Source organism: Panthera tigris, chromosome B2 (assembly GCF_018350195.1).
Source record: "Panthera tigris isolate Pti1 chromosome B2, P.tigris_Pti1_mat1.1, whole genome shotgun sequence".
Lineage (NCBI taxonomy): Eukaryota > Metazoa > Chordata > Mammalia > Carnivora > Felidae > Panthera > Panthera tigris.
In genome coordinates this window covers 86714827-86737737 of record NC_056664.1, presented here as the reverse complement: position 1 = coordinate 86737737, position 22911 = coordinate 86714827, and the positions used below count along the sequence as shown (strand labels likewise).

The 22911-nt window shown below is 37.3% G+C and overlaps 1 protein-coding gene across 15 annotated transcripts in view; it reads right to left on the bottom strand.

The window, feature by feature from the left end:
- The window catches only part of KLHL32 (kelch like family member 32), a 244234-nt gene that overhangs the window by 24799 nt on the left and 196524 nt on the right, over window positions 1-22911 (bottom strand). For 12 of the 15 annotated variants that reach the window (XM_042986825.1, XM_042986831.1, XM_007084920.3 and 9 more), the window contains 3 exons: window positions 15202-15260; window positions 11754-11946; window positions 9960-10054 (listed from right to left, as the gene is read on the bottom strand). In XM_042986825.1, coding sequence (XP_042842759.1) covers window positions 9960-10054; window positions 11754-11946; window positions 15202-15260 — 347 coding nt within the window. Of the gene's footprint in view, window positions 1-9959; window positions 10055-11753; window positions 11947-15201; window positions 15261-22911 lie in introns of those variants that run through there. The other 3 variants (XM_042986833.1, XM_042986836.1, XM_042986830.1) reach the window with 2 other exon arrangements.

Sequence of the window (22911 nt, the reverse complement as noted above, 5' to 3'; positions counted from 1 at the left end):
GTGGCAAGATATATTCAAAGTGCTGAAAGGAAAAAGCCTACAACCTAGAATATTCTATCTCGCAAGGTGATCTTTCAAAATTGAGATGAGATAGAGTTTCCCAGACAAATAAAAGTTAAGAGTTCATCACCACAAAACCACCCTTACAAGAAATGCTAAAGGGACTTCTTTAAATGGAAGAGATGATAATTAGGAGAAAACTATGAAAGCAAAAACTGTGACAAGTAAAAGCAAATACACAGTAAAAGTAGTAGAGCAATCAATCATAAAGCTAGTATGAAGGTTAAAAGACAAAAGTCATAAAATCAATAATATCCTAAAAATTAGTTAAGGGGACTCACAAAATAAAAAAAGATATAAAATATGACTACATACATAAGTGGAGCAGGGAGTAAAATTAAAGTTCTTTTAGAATGTGTTCAAATTTGGGGAGCCTGGGTGGCTCAGTCTGTTAAGCATCTGACCTCAGGTCAGGTCATGATCTCACAGTTCATGAGTTCAAGCCCCACATCAAGTTCTGTGCTGACAACTCAGAGCCTGGAGCCTGCTTCAGATTCTGTGTCTCTGTCTCTCTCTGCCCCTTCCCCCATTCACACTCTGTCTCTCTCAGATAAAACAAACGTTAAAAAAAAAAAAAAGAATGTATTCAAACTTAAGTGACCATCAACTTAATATAGACTACTATATACTTTAGATGCTGTATATGAACTTCATGGTAACCAAAAACAAAAACCTAAAACAGATACACAAAAAATAAAAAGAAAGCCAAGCATTACACTAAAGAAAGTCATCAATCACAAGAACAGAGAGAAAGAAACAAAGTAACAGAGGAATTACAAAAACAACTAAAAAACAATAAAATGCAAAATGCATGCCTATCAATAATTACTTTGTTTTATTTATTATTATTATTATTTTTAAATTTACATCCAAATTAGTTAGCATATAATGAAACAATGATTTCAGGAGTAGATGCCTTAATGCCCCTTACCCATTTAGCCCATCCCCCCTCCCACAATCCCTCCAGCCACCCTCAGTTTGTTCTCCATATTTATGAGTCTCTTCTGTTTTGTCCCCCTCCCTGTTTTTATATTATTTTTGTTTCCCTTCCCTTATGTTCATCTGTTTTGTCTCTTAAAGTCCTCATATGAATGAAGTCATATGACTTTTGTCTTTCTCTGACTAATTTCACTTAGCATAATACCCTCCAGTTCCATCCATGTAGTTGCAAATGGCAAGATTTCATTTTTTGATGGCCTAGTAATACTCCATTGTATATATATACCACTTCCTCTTTATCCATTCATCCATTGATGGACATTTGGGCTCTTTCCATACTTTGGCTATTGTTGATACTGCTGCTCTAAACATGGGGATGCATGTGTCCCTTCGAAACAGCACACCTGTATCCTGTGGATAAATGCCTACTAGTGCAATTGCTGGGTCATAGGGTAGTTCTATTTTTAGTTTTTTGAGGAACCTCCATACTGTTTTCCAGAATGGCTGCACCAGCTTGCATTCCCACCAACAATGCAAAAGAGATCCTTTTTCTCTGCATCCTTGCCAACATCTGTTGTTGCCTGAGTTGTTAATGTTAGCCCTTCTGACAGGTGTAAGGTGGTATCATTGTGGTTTTGATTTGTATTTCCCAGATGATGAGTAATGTTGAGCATTTTTTCATGTGTTGGTTGGATGTCTTCCTTAGACAAGTTTCTATTCATGTCTTTCGCCCATTTCTTCACTGGATTATTTTTTTGGGTGTTGAGTTTAATAAATTCTTTATAGATTTTGGATACTAACCCTTTATCTGATATGTAATTTGCAAATATCTTCCCCCATTCTGTCGGTTGCCTTTTAGTTTTGCTGATTGTTTCCTTCACTGTGCAGAAGCTTTTTATTTTGATGAGGTCCCAGTAGTTCATTTTTGCTTTTGTTTCCCTTGCCTTCAGAGACGTGTTGAGTAAGAAGTTCCTGTGGCCAAGGTCAAGGAGGTCTTTGCCTGCTATCTCCTGGAGGATTTTGATGGCTTCCGGTCTTACATTTAGATCTTTCATCCATTTTGAGTTTATTTTTGCGTATGGTGTAAGAAAGTGGTCCAGGTTCATTCTTCTGCATGTCGCTGTCCAGTTTTCCCAGCACCACTTGCTGAAAAGACTGTCTTTATTCCACTGGATATTCTTTCCTGCTTTGTCAAAGATTAGTTGCCCATACATTTGTGGGTCCATTTCTGGGTTCTCTATTCTGTTCCATTGATCTGAGTGTCTGTTCTTGTGCCAGTACCATACTGTCTTGATGATTACAGCTTTGTAATACATCTTGAAGTCTGGGATTGTGATGCCTGCAGGTTTGGTTTTCTTTTTCAGAATTGATTTGGCTATTCAGGGTCTTTTGTGGTTCCATACAAATTTAAGGATTATTTGTTCTAGCCCTGTGAAGAATGCTGGTGTTACTTTGATAGGGATTATGTTGAATATGTAGATTGCTTTGGGGTAATAGCGACATTTTAACAATATTTGTTCTTCCCATCCAGGAGCATAGAATCTTTTTCCATTTTTTGTGTCTTCAATTTCTTTCATAAGCTTTCTATAGTTTTCACTGTATAGGTTTTTCACCTCTTTGGTTAGGTTTACTCCTAGGTATTTTATAGTTTTTTCTGCAACTGTAAATGGGATCGATTCCTTGATTTCTCTTTCTGCTGCTTCATTGTTGGTGTATAGGAAGGCAACCGATGTCTGTGCATTGATTTTAGATCCTGCAACTTTGCTGAATTCATGAATCAGTTCTAGCAGTTCTTTGGTGGAATCTTTGGGTTTTCCATATAGAGTATCATGTCATCTGCGAAGAGTGAAAGTTTGACCTCCTCCTGGCCAATTTGGATGCCTTTTATTTCTTTGTGTTGTCTGATTGCAGAGGCTAAGACTTCCAATACTATGTTGAATAACAGTGCGAGAGTGGACATCCCTGTCTTGTTCCTGACGTTAGGGGGAAAGCTCTCAGTTTTTCCCCATCGAGGATGATATTAGCATTGGGTCGTTCATATATGACTTTTATGATCTCAACGCATGGCCCTTTTATCCCTACTTTCTTGAGGGTTTTTATCAAGAAAGGATGGTGTATTTTGTCGAATGTTTTCTCAGCACCTTCAATAATTAAATGTAAATGGTCTATACATTTCAAAGGACATAGAGTGATACAATTGATTTAAAAAAAAAAAAGACTCATCTATGTGCTGCCAATAAGAAACTCACTTTAAACCTAAAGATACATACAGCCTGAAAATGAAGGAAAAAGATATTCCAGGCAAATAGAAAAGAAAAGAAACAGGAAGTAATAGTTACATTAGATAAAACTGACTTTATTTATTTTTTTTTTTTAATTTTTTTTTTCAAGTTTTTTTTTTTTTTTTTTTTTTTTTATTTTTGGGACAGAGAGAGACAGAGCATGAACGGGGGAGGGGCAGAGAGAGAGGGAGACACAGAATCGGAAACAGGCTCCAGGCTCCGAGCCATCAGCCCAGAGCCTGACGCGGGGCTCGAACCCACGGACCGCGAGATCGTGACCTGGCTGAAGTCGGACGCTTAACCGACTGCGCCACCCAGGTGCCCCATAGATAAAACTGACTTTAAAACAAAGACTATAACAAGACAAGCAAGAGAATTACATAATGATAAAGAGAATCAAACAAATAGATATAACAATTTTAATTCTCTTTGCACCCAATATTTAAGCACCTAAATGAAAAATTAAATCTTAATTATTAATAAATTATAACTTATTATAGATTAAATTTATAATTCTATAAATTAATAATTAAATATTAACATAAATGGAGAAATTGACATCATAAAATAATAGTAGGGGACTTTAACTTCCCATTTACAGCAATGGGTAGACCACCCAGACAGAAAATCAATAAGGAAACAGTATCTTTGAATGATCCATTAGACAGATATATACAAAACACCCTATCCCAGACCAACAGAATACAGATACTTTTTAAGTGCTCATGGAACATTCTCCAGGATAGATCACATGTTAGGTCACAAAACAGTCTCAGTATTTTTAAGAATACCAAAGTCATATCAGTCTTCTTTTCTGACCACAACAGTAAGAAACTAGAAATTAATTACAAGAAAAGCATAAATATATCGAGGCTAACCAACATGCAACTACACAACCTATGGATTAATGAGGAAATCAAAGAGGAAATGAAAAAAAAAATACATGGGGACAAATGAAAATAAAAACACAACAGTCAAAAATCTTTGGGACACTGGGACACAGGGGCACCTCAGTGGCTCAGTGGGTTAAGTGTCCATCCTATTCTTGGTTTCAGTTCAGGTCATGATCTCAGAGTTTGTGGGATCGGGCCCCACGTTGGGCTCTGCACTGACAACACAGAGCCTGCTTGAGATTCTCTCTCTCCCACTCTCTCTGCCCCTCCACCACTCACACTCTCTCTCACTCTCAAACAAACTTAAAAAAACTTTGAGACACAGCTAAATCAGTTCTAAGAGGGAAATTTATAGAAATACAGGGATACTTCAAGAACAACAAATATCTGTGATAAACAATCTAACCTCACACCTAAAAGAAATAGAAAAAGAAGAGTGAACAAAACCAGTGTTAGTAGAAGGAGGGAATAACAGGTCAGAGCAGAAATAAATGAAATAGAGACTAAAAATACATATATGAAAGATCAATGAAGAGCTAGTTCTTGAACAGAAAACAAAATTGATAGCCCTTTAGCCAGACTTATCAAGAAAAAAGGAGAGGACAGAAAGAGTGTCAGAAACAAAGGAGAAATAACAACTAACACCACAGAAATACAAAGGATTATAAGAAACTACTATGAAAAGTTATATGCCAACAAATTGGACAACCTAGAAGAAACAGTAAATTTCTAGTAACATATACTCTTACAAAACTGAATCAGAAAGAAACAGAAAATATGAACAGACCAATTACTAGTAATGAAATCTAATCAGTAATGAAAAAAGTTCCATCAAACTGAAGTCCAGAAACAGATGGGTTCACAAGTGAATTCTACCAACTAAGTTAATACTTATTCTCCTCAAACTATTCTAAAAAATAGAAGGGGAAGGAAGACTTCCAAATATATTCTATAAGGCCAGCATTGCCCTGATACCAAAACTAGACAAAGATACCACAAGGAAAGAAAGCTACAGGCCAATATCCATAATGAACACAGATAAAAAAAAAATTTAAGGAATTTTACTAGTTTATTTATTTATTTTGAGAGGGAGAGAGAGAGAACAGGTTGTGGAACAGCAGAGAGAAGGAGAGTCAGAATCCCAAGCAGACCCCTTGCCATCAGCACAGAGCCCACTGTGGGGCTTGAACCCACAATTTGTGACATCATGACCTAAGCCGAGATCAAGAGTAACACACTTAACTGACTGCACTACCCAGATGCCCACAGATACAAAAATTCTCAACAAAAGATGGGCAAACTGAATTCAACAACAATAAAAAAAATGATTCATCACAATCAACAGGAATTTATTCAGGGGATGCATGAATGATTCAATATTCACAAATCAGTCGGCGTGACATACCACATTAACAAAGGATAAAAATCCTGTTAAAAAAAATTTTTAAAAAAGGGGCGCCTGGGTGGCTCAGTTGGTTGAGCGTCCGACTTCGGCTCAGGTCATGATCTCGCGCTCCGTGAGTTCGAGCCCCACGTCCAGTTCTGTGCTGACAGCTCAGAGCCTGGAGCCTGCTTCGGATTCTGTGTCTCCCTCTCTCTCTGGCCCTCCCCCCATTCATGCTCTGTCTCTCTCTGTCTCAAAAATAAATAAATGTTAAAAAAAACCCAAAGGATAAAAATCATATGATCATCTCAATAGATGCAGAACAAGCATTTGACAAAATTCACCATCCATTCAAGACAAAATGTCTCAACAAAGTGGGTTTAGGGAGAACACACCTCAATATAGTAGAAGCCAGATATTACAAACCCACAGCTAACATCATACTCAGTAGGGAAAAATAGAGCTTTTTCTCTAGATCAGAATCAAAACAAGGATATCTACTCTTGCCCCTGGTATTCAATAAAGTAATGGAAGTCCTAGCCACAGCAATTAGAAAACAATAAATAAAAAGCATCCAAGTTGGTAAGGAAGATGTTAAGCTGTCACTAATTGCTGATGACATGATACTATGCATAGAAAACTCTAAAGGTTCCACCAAAAAACTATTAAAACTGATGAATCAATTCAGTAGGGTCACAGAATACAAAATTAACATATATAAATGTGTTGCATTGCTATACACTAATAACAAAGTAGCAGAATGGAAATTAAGCAGACAATTCCAAATGCATCAAAAGGAATACGTAGGAATAAATAATTAGGTGAAAGACCTGTACTCTGAAAACTATAAGATATTAATGAAACTGAAAACAACACAAATGGAAAGATATACCATGTTAATGCATGAATATCATTAAAATGTCTATACTATCCAAAGAAATCTACATATTCAATGCAATCCTATTAAAAAAACCAACAGCATTTTGGGGCACCTCGCTAGCTAGGTCAGTTGAGCAGACATCTACTCTTGATTTTGGCACAGGTTATGATCCCAGGGTCATGGGATGAAACCCTGTATTGGGCTCCATGCTTAGCATATTAAGATTCTTTCTCCCATTGCTCCTTTCCCCTACTCGTACTCTAAAATTAAAACAAACAAACAAAAACAGTATTTTTCATAGAACTAGACAAATAATACTAAAATTTGTATGGAACCACAAAAGACCCAGAATAACAAAAGCAAACTTATGAAAGAAGAACAAAACTGGAGATATCACAATCCCACATTTCAAGATAGACTATAAAGCTATCCTAATCAAAACAGTATGGGACTGCTACAAAAATAGACATAGATCAATGCATCAGGATGAGAGAGGCCAGAAATAAACCCACACTCGTAAGATCAATTAATCTATAACAAAGGAGGCAAAAGTACACATGGAGAAAAGTTTCTTCAGTAAATAGTTTTGGGAAAACTGGACAGCTACATGTAAAAGAATGAAATTGGACCACTTTCTTACATCACACATAAGAAATACACTCAAAATGCATTAAAGATCTAAATGTGAGACCCAAAATCATAAAACTCCTAGAAGAAAACATATGCAGTAATCTCTTAGGCATTGGTCTTAGCCACATATTTTTATGTATGTTTTCTCAGGCAAGGGAAACAAAAGCAAAAATAAACTATTGAGGCTGTAACAAAATAAAAAGCTTTCGCACAGTGAAAGAAACCATCAACAAAATGTAAAGGCAACCAACTTAATGGGAAAATATATTTGCAAATGATATATCCAATAAGGGGTTAATCTCCAAAATATATAAAGAATTTATACAACTCAACACCAAAAAAAATTTTTTTGATTAAAAAATGGGTAAAGAACCTAGATAGACAGTTCTCCAAAAAAGACATTACAGATGGTCAACAGACATATGAAAAGATGCTCAACATCACTTATCAAAGAAACACAAGTCAAAATCACAATGAAATATCACCTCACACCAGTGATAATGGCTAGTACCAAAAAGTCAAGAAATAATGAGTGTTGACAAGGATGTGGAGAAAAGGGAATCCTTATGCAGTACTAGTGGGAATGTAAGTTGATGCAAACACTATGGAAACTGTATGGAGATTCCTCAAAAATTTTTAAATAGAAATGCCGTATGATTCAATAATTCCACTACTGGCTATTTACCCAAAGAATACAAAAACACAAATTCGAAAAGTTACCCCTATGTTTACTGCAGCATTATTTATAATAATAGCCAAGATATGGAAGCAACCCAAGTGTCCACTAATTAATAAAGTAATAAAGAAAATATATATACAATGGAATATCACTCAATCATAAAAAAATAAGACCTTGCCATTTGTGACAACATGGATGGACCTAGAGAATATTATGCTAAATGAAATAAGTCAGACAGAGAAAGATATATACCATATGATTTCACTTATATGTGGAATCTAAAAAAACAAAACAAATATATAAAACAGAAAGAGACCCATATATACAAAGAACAAATTAGTGGTTTCCAGAGAGAAGGTGGGTGTGTGAGCTGGGCAAAATGGATAATGGGGAGCGGGACATACAGGCTTCCAGTTATGGAATGAATAAGGCATGAGAATAAAAGGCACAGCATAGGGAATAGTCAATGGTATTGTAATAGCATTGCATGGTGATACATGTTAGTTAACACTGGTGGTGAGCATAGCATAATGTATAGAACTGTTGAATCACTAGGCCTATACACCTGAAGCTAATGTAACATTGTGTCTCATGTATAGTTCAATAAAAAAGAAACTTCTACTTATAAGAGAAACAAATCTTGGGGATATAATGTACAGCATGGTAACTACAATTACCCATACTGTATTGAATATTTGCAAGTGGCTAGGAGAGTAGATTTTAAAAGTTCTCCTCACAAACAGAAAACTCTTGTAACTATGTGAGGTTATGAATGTTAACTAAATTTATTTTGGTGATTATTTATCAATATATACATATGTAACATTTTTACATACCTTGAACTAATACATTTAATGTTAATATTTCAATAAACTACAAACAACACTATCTCCTAACTATTCAATCCAGAACTCACATCCATTAGGACCAGCTTGCTTATTATGTTGTCATATTTATGCTACCCCTGCTGACATAGATATACTTAATAGAAGTATGTTAAATACCCTGACAAACCTCTGGCAAGACAAATCAAGAGAAGAGGAAAAATAAAAATCAATATTATGAATATAATGGGGGATATAACTAAGCAGTAACAAAACAACTAGTCACTAACAATTTTGAAAACTTAGACAACATGGAAAAGTTTCTTGAGAAAATATATATACCTTATGAGATGGGACTGTAGAAAAAATTAAAATCTTGGATAGTCCTGCAACTATTAAAGATAATGAAGCAGTGGTTAAAAACATTCCCCCAAGAGTAAGGTTAGATAATAAGAGTAGTTCTAAGGATATAGATTTTTCTGGATATCAAGAGAAAAATCGGGCCTAATACATGTCAATAACATCAGAGAACATGTAAAACAGAAAAACAATAGTAACAATTATAAAAAATAAAATAATAAAACCTTGAATATGTATATCAGCAAAAGCTATTGCTTTTCTGAAAAGCTCGGGGGGCAATTTGCCTCCCCTGGGCTGCTCACGTGCTGATGTGCCAGGCTGTTCTCTGGGGAAGAGGCTACCTCCATCAGACTAACCATAAACTACCACTGCTCACAACTTCTGCCAGGAAGGAAGAACACCTTAGTAGGTGGAATTGATTGAAATGAACAAATTGCAATACAGAAAATAAAGCAACTGAGTGGAAAGGAGGCATTTGTAAAGTTTTGGGAGTGTGAAAGTACTATTACCAAAGATTTCGAGATTTTCTTGGTTTAGGAGAAAAAGGTATCCCACTTTCCCCATTTTCAGGATATATTATGCAGTAAAACTTTGGTTTGCAGGCCTAATTCATTCTGGAACCATGCTCGTAATCCAAAGCACTCGTATATCAAAGTGAATTTCAAGAATCATTGGCTCAGCTGTGATCATGTGACATTCGGCGTCACATACTACTTGTATTGCAAGACATCACTCATTTATGAAGTTAAAATTAGAAATGTTTGCTCATCTTGCATGACACTCGCAACCCAAGGTTTTACTGTATATATTTTCAAAGCTCCTCCCCACCTTTACCTTCAGTAGGGCTCAATAATTTATTAGACATCATTTTTAGGAAGCAGGATGAAGTTTAGTGACTGAACTAGCTACACAAAGGGAGCGCAAACCTCTTTCTAGGAGTAAATATCTCTTTCTTCAGTAGCAGCACTGCAAAAAGTAACCTCACTGAACCACCTGAACAAACTTCAAAAGGAACTTCAACCACTCACCTGGATACAAGCCAGAGGCTCGTTTGTCCAAATCGAATATCCACCAACTAAATATATTCTCTCATTATGGACAGCAACTCCAGATTCATTTTGGCCTAAAGTAAATTGAATGAAAAGAAAAAATAAATCCATTTTCCTTACATGTCTTAATTAACCCTTTTGCCACTGAGGGATACAATTTCCCCCTGTGGCACACTTGTATGCTCCACAGGATTTTCGCAGCAACTAATCACTGCCTCCCAGTACTCAGAGGGAAGAATTAACCACTCCTTCACAGAGAATGAATCTGTGTCAGGTCAGAACCAAGCCAAAACACGTACTAGCCAGCCAGGTTAGTAAATACAGCATTAAATGCAGCAATAATAAGCAATAACAAAATAAGAGTTCTATACTATGTTGTATGCCATTAACTTACAGTGGTGGAAATAAGGTATATTTCGAAATGCAAAATACCTCTTGTACCTACAAATGCTTTAAGGCAAGTGCTTACATTTGTAAAGTAACAGCTGCAACCCCAAGAAGCCAATAAAACAGAGCCATGCCCCCACTGTCCCCCAAATGAAGACAAATGACAGAAAAGATTGATAAAGTTACTACCCTCCTTTTTTTTTTTTTTTTTTTTTCATACACAACAGTTTTAAGACTATATTAAAGTTCCCGATCTGGGACCAGCTAGGGTAGTCCCTAGATACTGACACGCCAAAATGATGAAAGGTTCCTCCCCCATTTAAAAAAGAAGACAGAATAACTCACTACCACATATTCTTCCCTGGAGGCTATCAGAGAGTGAGATAGTCTCTTTTTATTGATGGGCTGACACAGGACTGACTGTGGTAATAAATAACCTGGATCCTATGGCAGACAGAATCGCAGATCCAGGGACCGAGGGGCTGAGGTACCACTATAGCAACTCAGAGAGAGTGAAGTCCTTGTAGGTGGGCCCCAAAGATCATTTTCACAAAAACAAGAGCTCCACGCAAGGCATATAACCCTTTCACATTGGCACTCAGTGTTGCCTCCCCAGCTGTAGCCGTGAGTGGTTGAGCATCCACTCGGCATATTAAGATGTCCTCAGGTGCCAGTCCAGGCTACCATTTTGGGCTTGTGATTTTCCTATTATTAGAGCAGCCTGGGAAGGACCTGATCCCCTTGGAGGTTTATAATACGAGCCAACAAGGGAAAGAAGGTTTTCAACTCCGTAAAAAAACGTCAGGGGTAAGTTGTTCACAGCTTACCTTTTATTCCCTTTTGAGATGAGGGTCCATACCTAGCGTTACTCTTGATAATGCTTGAAGGGGTAGGTGGCCAGAAATACCACCAAACCCCTAGGCACAGAACTGCTCTAAGATTCCGTTGTTAGAAGAATATAGCCAGAAACTGTATGTGACAGTAACAAATAATGAAGACTCTACTCCTGAACTCAAATAAAAGAGGACCAAAAGTGAAAAGGAAAAAAAAAATCGCTTCTGTAAAGAGTTTTTAATTCTCTGGTTCCTCCTAACGATCAAAGTTCCTCTGTGAATACTTATTGACGAGAAAGGACTTGACATACCTCTCTCAGTCAAGCGAGAAGATGCACATAGGTAAGAGAGGCCCTGAGAAACTAGCTCAGCCACCTAATTGAGTGAAATTTTGTGAGATAAATAATAGGGTACCTTTCTGGTTAATAAAAGCAAGGTGTTCTACCACCATGCACTTGATATTTAGAGATGCGCTGAAGACGTAAAAAAAAAACAAGTGTGGCAATTTCTTGAATCTCTGCTTTTCCTGATTTACTTAGTCAAAGGTACTTGCCAGTCAACAGGTTGAAATTACAACGCGTCCACTGGTCGGTGTCTATGTTGTAAGAATCTATATGCCGCACAAGGATCCGGTCATTATTGTAGTCCAGGTCATTGCCTCCAAGAACATAAAGTTTTCTTTGAACAGCAGCCATGGAATGGTAGACCCTTCTCTGCAGCATAGGGCTGCGGCTTATCCATTTATTCTGGGGGAGGGAAAAAAAAAAGAAAGAAAGAAATTCAGGTGGATTCTGTTAACAGGCGACCTCCATGGCAGAAACAGCAGCGCCTCATTAGTAGCCAGGACTCTAATGTGTGTCAATCGCATTGTATTTGACTGTTGCTTACAGATTGAAAGGTAGGGGTGTCTTACCTGAGAGCAAGTGTGGATGAAGCATGTATGCCAATTTTATTTTGCAACTTACATAAGGCATTTCCTCCTGCTGCATTTTATAGGTTGCATTTTATAGGGCATTTTTCATTTTATAACGGGAGCCCATGGAAGTTTTCCTGATGGTTTCTCACCCAAATGAGAAAACTTACACAAATTGTGGAAGAGTGAAAGCACCTGGCTAGGTATAATGATTAAGAAAACAGGTGCTTGGGGCACCTGAGAGGCCTAGCTGGTTAAGTGTCCGACTCTTGATTTTGGGTCAGGTCATGATCTCAGAGTTTGTTGACCTTGGGCTCTGTGCTGATGGTGTGGAACATGCCTGGGATTTTCTCTCTCTCCCTCTCTCTCTCTCCCCACCCCCACACATACTGTCAATCTCTTGCTCTCAAAAATAAATAAATAAAACATTAAAAAAAAAAAAAAAAAGAAAGAAAACAGGCTCTGTATCCAGAATGCCTAAGTTTGTAGCCTTTGTGTGACACCAAGCAATTTACTTAACCTCACTGTGCCTGTTTCCTTGTCTTTAAAGTGGGGGGAATCATACCTTACCCGACAAGCTCGTTGTGAGAATTAAATTAGTTAATACTCATGAAACATTTAGAAGAATGTTGTCACACTTTTAAAAAATTATTGTGATAATAATCCTTGGCCACCCAAGGCCTCTACATAAGCTAGGGTTAGGGTGACTTTGCTGTTCTGTCCAAAATTAAACTTCCAAGATCAATGGAAGAGCTAAGATCTTGTTTCACAACAAAGTCCCACGTGGCCTTTGTATTAGTCCCTTTAACATATTTATAATTAAATCTTCTACCAAACTGGGGAAAGTTATTTCTTGGCACATGTTTGTTTGTTTTGGTAGAAAGCCAAGTTTTATACAACTTCAAGAATGGTGAAACCTCAACTATTTGGTCCTGGGTCATGCTAGTAATGGGAAAGACATGATCAACTCCTCTTAAATATGGCTCCTTTCAAAAATCTAATGTAAACTGCAAAATTAGATGAAAATCAAATACGACCTTAATTTTAAATCTCAACCAAGTAATGAACATGTAAGCAAACCTAACCATTTCCTTTCTACATGAACACTAACCTACAGGAAGAACCCGGATTCCTTTTTTCCAAGAAAAATTTGGATTTTGACTAGAAAAATCATATGATGCTTTGAATACTTAGAATTTCACCAGTTTACAAAGCTGTAAAGGGATAAGCAAAAAAAAATTGTATAAATATTGGTCCATTCACTAAGACCTATCTACCAGGTCATTTCTAATTTCTCTTTTAAAGATATACTTAAAAAAGAATGGTTTGTACAATTTGCAAGGCTTGCATTTACTTGCTCCCCCTTTTTAAACATGTCCTAAAAATCTCCTTCCAATCAAATGTCATCTTTAATAAAGTAGCCAAACCTTTCTATCAGATGTTCTGTGAAGAAATATCTTCAATACACTTCACATGAGTGGACTTAACTCAAAACTCTGATGATGCTTTCCTCAGGTCCTTTCTATGAGGCAACCTATTCCACTATTAGGAATCAACGTGTGCATTAGTAGTCCAGTCCCCTGCCACAGGACTGTGGACGCCATCTGGTTTATAAAGCCTGCCTGCATCCCCTGATTATATCTTTAGCTTCCTTCACTGCCGTGCCTGCCAGGTGAGCCGCCAACCTCTGCAAAGGCAAAGAAACAGAGAGGCCTAGTGGGGTCATTCCTAATAAGCTAGCGTGTGAATACTAATCAGTGGTGGGGAAGCAGAGGTCACCCCAGCCTGCCTGTTGGCAGGTAGCGATGTGCTCTGTGGCAGATGGCAGGCATTATCGACTCTCCACAAAGGCCTAGAAGAGAAATAAGCACCAGGGCTGAATGATAGAGTTATTGAGATTCTGAGCAAGATGCAAGCAGATGTGATGTTTGCCAGTACCCACCGTAAACAATATGCCAGCAGAATTTTTAAAAAGAGTGTGTGTATACAAACATGAAACAGAACTCATTTGAGAAATGTTAACACCTTCTTCCTCTTTAACCACGTGTGCACCAAACTCAAGCAACTGCAATTAATGATCCCTCTTGAGACATCTGGCCCATGGACATGTGGTCTCTGAAATCTACAGCTTCTAATGACATCAGGAAACACACTTGCAAAGAGAGAAATACCTTCGTTACATTCAGAATCAAATAATGTTGAAATAAAAAGATACCAAGCTGACTGAGGTCATTCAGGACGCACATTTGGTGGCCAATCCTGACCCAGGCTGCCAAAGCTAACCTGTCACTTCATGTTCTGTTATCTCCGGCTGATGAATGTTAAATCCCACGTTCGAATCATTTTGGAATACTGTCATAATCATGAAAAATATTTACATTACAAAAATCACAGACATGGTGAAATTCTGAAAACATTTGCTAAGGCCACTGCGATTTTGGTAGAAGGGAAAGAGAGTAAAAATAGTTCTTCTTTTGGGGACAAAAAAACCACTGAGTGTGTATGATAAGTAGACAGAAGAAGGGACAGACACCATCAAAATGCTTCCAGTTCAGGCACCATTTGTTAGATGAAATACATACACTTTTTTCAGATACTTCTACTTCAGACTTGTCCTAGACACTGCTAGGACATTCTGGCTACACGGAGTTAAATAAAAGTTATTATATTAGTTGGGAGTAATGAAACAATAAGTATGTTCCCCTCTTGGAAGGACACGCTTTCTAAAAGGACATAGCAACAGGACAATCAAAATCCTTTCTTTGGATGCCTCTGAATATGAACAGTCACTTGAGATAATGGAACTAAAGGGCATTTAACTCATCAACATATTTACCCTTCCTTCTACATTATGCAAAACTCTGAAAGAGTTAAGCATTGTGTATAGCATAAAACTAAAGGAGCTGAAATTTTGTGTGGAAAAAAAAAAAGCAACGGAAAGGCAGTTTATCCAGATGCTTCCATTTCTCTATACAAGTTTAAGATGCACGTGTGTGTACAGACTTGGCATTTCAACTACTAATTACTGTGGAAATCTTTTAAAATTCATTTTAATTAAGGTAATGAGTTTTTCTTATATGATTCTTACCTGGTTAGGTTCATATACCATTAGTCTGTTCTGATATTGTGCTGTGTTAGTTACTCCACCTGTAATGGATTAACATGTGTTAGAGCTTTCATGAATATGAAATAGGATATTCCAACATAAGAATGAGATACAATTAAAGGAAAATTAGCTACTGCTGAGGATCTGTTTGTATACCCTCGTGGTGAACCCATGACATAATTAAGAAGCTTATTGTTGAAGCAGTTTCATTTTCAAGAAACATTTTAGAAGCAATCCAGTTGAGAGCAAGCAACAAGTATGCTGAGATTACCAAGAGGCTCCAATTCTGACAAGCTGCTCTGCATGGCCAGAATGAGGGGCAAAGTATAGCAGGGAGTGGGAATGAACATAGCACACATAGACAAATCTCTATACAATTTATGCCCAGGACAGAATTACATGGAAAGTTCTTGTCCTTTGGCAATTTTAAAGCTCTAACCTTCTGTATACTAACACACTAATGTCTTGATATCTCTTTGGAAGAACCATATCTAAGAAAAGGCATTACTTATCAAAAGAATTCTAAAGCCAAAGCTGTCCAGAAGAATATGATGAGAGCCACCAATGTGAATCACAGATGTAATTTTAAGTTTTCCAGTAGCCACATTAACAACTTAAAAGAGGGGCACCTGGGTGGCTCAGTCAGTTAAGCTTGGTTTCAGCTCAGGTCATGATCCCATGGTTCATGGGATCAAGCCCCATGTCAGGCTCTGTGCTGACAGCATGAAGCCTGCTTGGGATTCTCTCTCTCCCTCTCTCTCTGCCCCTAACTTACTCACACATGCAAGTGTGTGTGCACACTCTCTCCCTCTCAAAATAAATAAACCTTAAAAAAAAAAGAAATAGTGAAAGTAAACTTAACATAAATTTTATTTAACTCAACACAACCAAAATATTATCATCTCAACGTGAAACTGATATAAAGCTTATGGAGGTATTTTATGTTCCTTTTGTTCCAACTTTCTTCAAAACCCAATGTATATTTAACACAGCACATTTCAATCCAGATTAGCCAGCCACATTTCAAGTGCTCGCTAAGCCACATATGACTAAGAGCACTGTGTGTAGTTGTTGTTAGCAACTTTTCTAGAGCCTTCTTGACAAGGGCTTAGATCCAAAAGACTCAGGACCTTTTGATTAGTCAAGAACCACTAAACGATCATTACCTTTCTAACAAACTTTCTCTTATCTGTCCTCATATTTTCATGTTTGTGATGTACACTGATCCCCATAAAACCCAGAAACTACTGATTCTACTTTAGTTTTTACTATCAAATTGAAAAACTAAAAAAAACATAAATCAGCACTATATAAAAATAATACTAGGAGATATTAAATGTTAAGTAGTAAAATAACAAGACTATGAGAACTGCCCTCCCCCAAAAAAATCTCTTCAGAGATTTTTGCATTATACAGAGTTCTGGATGCTGGCATAAAATGAATAACATTTGAATAAGTAGCACATAGAAGCAGCTAATTTTGCAGTAAAGATATAAAACTGAGCCACACTACAAATGTTTCCTATTGAAAATTTTTAAGTCAAAAAGTATGTACTGTTACAATAATGAACAAAACAGTGTTAACATTTTTCTCAGTATGACTCAACTTTACACAGGCTTCTTTCTGTCTCTTAGGCCCCTGACATCCCTCTTCTTAGAGCTCTTACTTTAGAAAACCTGTAAATTCTTTCTCTGCCTCCTTGAGATATAAGTCATTTAAGAAGCTTCTTGCAAGTTTTACAACCCAGGAAGATCTTCCTCCCAGACCTAAGAGCCATCCCATTGAAATGTAATCATCAAGGAAGTAAATGTCCCTATCTCCCAGTTTCTATGGAGGGTAAGAGCCTCATGTTGATGGGTGCCAATCAGAAAGCAAGAATGGCCCAGTCACTGAGAAAAACATTTACAAAATCAGGGGTAACTGAATGGGCTCATTATATCACATAGATCAATCTTCCTCCAAAACTCCTTCAGTACTTTTCTACTAGCTCACCCCAGTGCTTAAAAACCCTCTTGCCTCTTGTTCTTCAGAGGAGTTGATTTCAGACTGCATTCTGGTCTCCCTCCCCTACTGCAATATTGTCTTGGACAAAGTCTTCCTTATCTGCTTAACTTTGTCCAGTATAATTTTTGCTTTGACAGTTCAAATATCTTGAATAGGTCACTACCATCAACTTCATGGCCAGGAGTCAAATCAACCAGAATCCAGAGTATTAGTGCACAATCCTCAGCTGAGCTGGAACAATCCATCAATACTAATGGATCCATAAAGGGAAGGGAACATGTTCAGGCCAATCATTACTCTCTCATTCACCCCCAATAAGGAGATTATATCTTTCATATAATTGACCATGGCTTTTATTAACTGGAGGGCTTTTTTAAAATATATTCTCTCTGAAGCTTACAACTACTTTTAAGATCAATGAAAGCTTTATCTGCAGAGTAAGTCCACAAGGAACAGAGAAACGAGCTTCCTGCCCTCAAAGAAAGTCTTCTCTGCATTTCTTAAAGAATGTCTCATCTTAGACCTACCCTATGACCCAGCAATAGCACTGCTAGGAATTTATCCAAGGGATACAGGAGTACTGATGCATAGGGGCACTTGTACCCCAATGTTTATAGCAGCACTCTCAACAATAGCCAAATTATGGAAAGAGCCTAAATGTCCATCAACTGATGAATGGATAAAGAAATTGTAGTTTATATACACAATGGAATACTACGTGGCAATGAGAAAGAATGAAATATGGCCTTTTGTAGCAACGTGGATGGAACTGGAGAGTGTGATGCTACGTGAAATAAGCCATACAGAGAACACAGATACCATATGGTTTCACTCTTATGTGGATCCTGAGAAACTTAACAGAAACCCATGGGGGAGGGGAAGGAAAAAAAAAAAAAAGAGGTTAGAGTGGGAGAGAGCCAAAGCATAAGAGACTGTTAAAAACTGAGAACAAACTGAGGGTTGATGGGGGGTGGGAGGGAGGGGAGGGTGGGTGATGGGTATTGAGGAGGGCACCTTTTGGGATGAGCACTGGGTGTTGTATGGAAACCAATTTGACAATAAATTTCATATATTAAAAAAAATAATAAAAAATAAAAAAATAAATTGGAAAAAAAAAAAAGAATGTCTCATCTTAAAATAAAACCATAGGAAAAGAAAATACACTTAAGAAAGCTGGGGCTGAAATGCCTACACAGTCAAAATGTTTGTCCAAATAAATACAGAGGCCTGATTGCTTTCTTCCCAACCTTCCTTTTCTTATCTGATTAAAAATTGAATGTCCAATAATTCTTTCTCAGCATAACTACACAAGAATAATCAAATCTATTGAGTGAGACCTCACAAGTCTTCAGGGTTAAAATGATTGCCAAGTGCTTTTGATCTGGGCCATAACCACCAGATTAATGTCCAGCTCACCTATAATCATTTCTCCAAATGAGAGGGAGCAGAGGGCAAAGCTCCCACCCATTATTTCAAAACTTTGACGGTTTTTCTCCTTGTTTTAGAAATATGGGACAGAATTAATATCTACTGCAGTAAACTATCTGTTTATGACACTATTTGAAAATATTTACACTACTATATGTATCAGAGTCTGCCCATTATAGATTAAATGTACAACCAATGGATTAGAATGTAGCTATTACATCCTTTCTCCTAAGCCAGGCATACAATTTATCTTCATGCTCTTCAGAATTATTATTTACTCTCTTTTACAGATGCATTCATAATATTTTTTTCCCTTAATCTGCACGTGGTAATTAGATTCCTTACCCTTACATACAAATTTCACTCACATGACAATGCTTAAAAATGAGATACTGGGTTACTAGGTGGAAGTAAACATAAAATTCCTAGTTAGTTATTTGGTTGATTACTTCTGGAATGCTAAACCACGGGAGGTGCCTAAAAAACCCAGTGTTGTAACTTTTGCCAAGTCAGGATTGCAAGGGAAAACCTTAGAAATTGGTCCTATTGTTTTCCTTCTTTGAAATAATTTCCAAATGATCACATAAATAAAAATCAGTTCTTCTCAGTACAAAAAATAAATTTTAAAAAAGCATCCAAGTTCGCAGCCCACACAGCTTTAGCAGTGTTATGTGCACAGCTTATCATTACATTCTCTTCACATAACACTCCTCACTTTTAGATTAATCTGTTGAAATGAGATGCTAAGGATTTGCATACAGATTTGACTATACAAAAATAGATATGGAATTAATAACAGTCTCTATATGTTTTAATTTCTCCTAGACTGGAGTACCCTTGCCTGCAGCAGTATTCCTGGCTTTGAAAGTCATCAAGCTGATTTGCCTGCTCTGGGTTATGATGCCACATGCTGCTATACTGTCCCCTGCAATCAAAGCACTTGCAAAGATAGATTCTATGCCTCCCTCTATCGAGTACATTTTATAGATTGGCAGTTTTGATCTCCCTCCCCCACCCCAGGGGGGGATAATCTGCATCTTAACAGCTTTCTATAGATACATTTGTCATTAAATATGCCATCTCGTATCAGCATCCATTTTTAAAGCCAAGTTTTCCCTAACTTTGAAGTGCCACAGTCGAAGTTAAGACTTTTCAGCCAAAATTGAAAATGAACAGCCCTGTCTCATACTTTTGAACTGTGACTTAAAGATATACTGCAGGTTCCCCCAAAGTCAAATAAGTCTTTAAAAACTGCCAGAAGGAATGAAAAGTTACCACCATGCTACCAGCAATGAGAAATGCTTTCTATCATCAAGACAAGAGTAAAGCATTTTTCTTAAGCTTCCCTGTTCGGCTCCTCACAAAACGTTGTGACAAATGGATGAATGCATACCAGAGAAAGGATGACAGGTGACTGCCAAACAAGCAACTTTTGCCTCCACTGCTGGAATTCACTGACTCCCAAACTCATTGCGCTCAAAAGCAAGAACTGGTCAAGACTAACAATGTCTACAGAATAGTGTGTTTAGAAAAACAGCTCTTAGTATGCATTGGTCAGGATAGGTCAAGTCTGGTGGCTCTGCTATTTTTTTTTCAAGGACAGAAAATACATCTGTTGATATAGAGTCCTATACTACACGCTTTAGCAGAAACCTATGGTACATAATACAGCACTGGTACCCTTATGAGGACAGAGTGGACAGAGTGGTACCCTTACTAGGACAGAGCGGGATGCAAAGAACTGAATGTGTCCATGCTGTCAGGAAAGACACTCCAGGCTGGAACTCTGCCAGCCAACTGAGGATTGTGGAAAACCATCTAAGTTCTCTGCTACTCTCCTGGAGGCCTGAAGTGCCCAGCTTTATGCTAGAGTAGCGGGTTAGTTTCCAGACAGGATGTGGCATTAACCCCACAGAGGTTCCTTTATGACTCTATCCTTGGGGGGAGGATTTAACACCACCAGGCTCAGTTTCCTCATATGCAAACTAGAGATGACGATCTCTCTCTTACAGGTTTGGTATAGTCTTACAGAGTGCATGGTATACAGGCAATCCACAGAGGAAGTTTACTATAGCACTGTAGTCATTTATTTATGGAAATTTCTTATCTTTTCCATAAAAAAGTACAAATGAGTATATATGGAATACTGAAAAAATAACTAAGTATAGAATATTGAATTAATAGATAAATGAATTTTGTAGTCTGAAACAGATTTCTTATTTTTGTTCCAATTACTAGAATTACTGGCTGGTTTATAAGGTACCAAAGGCTTTTTCCTTTAATGGTAAAGCTTCTCCTCCATATGTTTGCTCTAATTCTCAAAAAACTAAAACTGCACACTTATAGTCTAATTATCAAAGGAATGACTGGCATTAGTGTGAGTTCATATTAGTCATTTTTTAAATAGAACCAAACTCATTACTAGTCCCTAAAAATAGGGATACCATGGGTATATTTATGATAAATAATATTTACATTAAAAACACTTTCTTATTATCTATTTTTTCACATTAGACTGTCCATATTTTTAGTGTTTATAATGCTACCTGAACAATTAAAGCCAAGAATATTTCTACTAAATTAGCATCTTGAACAGGAGCATACTTAATCCATGCATTAAATTAAAACTATTATCCTTATTATTTCTGTCACACTTGAAGAAACCACACAAATGGATAGGTAATGAATAGACTCAAAATCTGTAAAGGAAGTCTCAAATTTACAAAATATCTATAAAGGGTTGAGGCACTTGAAAATACAAATTATATTTATGTCACCTAGAGTGAACAGATATAAACTTGTGACCCAAAACATGTAAGTAATGCACATGTATTATTTAAAATAAATGAAATAATAAATGAAGGGTAATATCTACCACAGTGCAGATGTTAGCTGCCCTTCAGAATATCAATAATATTGTCTCTAACTCCCAATTACTCATTCTATAGATTGCTGTAATCCTGCCTCCAAAGATTTCTGCATGGTCCAAGCAGGGTTAAGCTCTCAAGGTCACCTCTACCAGTCTCTGGTGTCCTGGCTTGCTATGTTCTTGTTGGATCTTTTTTTTTTTAATGTTTATTTATTTTTGAGAGACAGAGAGATACAGAGCGCGAGTGGGGAAGGGGGAGAGAGGGAGACAACAGAATCAGAAGCAGGCTCCAGGATCTGAGCTGTCAGCATAGAGCCCAACATGGGGATCGAACTCACAAACTATGAGATCATGACCTGAGCCAAAGCTGGACGCTCAACCAACTGAGCCACCCAGGTGTGCCTCTTTTTGGATCTTTTATCCCTCTCCTGCCATCAACCAGATTCTTCAGCCATTGCCCATTTCCATGATGTAGCTTTAACCTTCTTCTCTCCTCTTGGGAACAAAGAAAATGATATATTTCCCATATTCTTAGGTAAGTAATTCAGCTCACTCTTTATTCTACCTTTTTTTTTAATGTTTATTTTTGAGAGAGAGAGAGAGAGAGAGAGAGAGAGAGAGAGGAGGGACACAGAGAAAGGGGCACAGGAGAGGGGCACAGAGGATCTGAAGTGGGTTCTATGCTGACAGCAGAGAGCCCCTATATGGGGCTCAAACCCACAAAACACGAGATCGGGACCTGAGCCGAAGTTGGACACTTAACCCACGAGAGCCACTTAGGCTCCCCTTTACGCTACCCTTTTTTAGATCCATCTAGACAGACACAAATGGATCGCCTAAACAAAGGCTGTTCTCTCCACAAAAAGGTAGACATTATGTGGCTCAAGTCTTGTGCCCTGAGAAAAGTGGTCAATTAAACAATTAAAAATAATCAAATCATTGTTGATCTAAACAAATATCTGGGTATGATGATTTTTCAGTGTATCTTTTACTTTCAGTTGTATCATTTGGGAATTCTTTTTATAATGTAAGCATCTGTTTTTGAGATCTTTGTTGTAGTGATAAACAATGTATTGTTTAGTTTCTTGGGAAAAGCATGGTTTTCAAAAACCAGAGACGCAGAGATCAAATTCCAACTTTATCAAATACCAGTTGAGTGATCTGGGAAAATCACTTAGCATCTTTAAGCCTCATCTTCTGAGCAGCAATGTGAGGGTAAATAAAATGCTACTTCTTTAGAATAAAGGGAAGTCCATTTAGGATAAAACCTTTGTTAATTATTCTGGAGAATGTAAGTGATCTGATTTGCTTTCTTCAAGCCATTTAGCTCTTTTATTAATTTTTTTTTTCTTTTAGCTCTTTTAAAATCGCTGTAGAATGGACATTTCTGT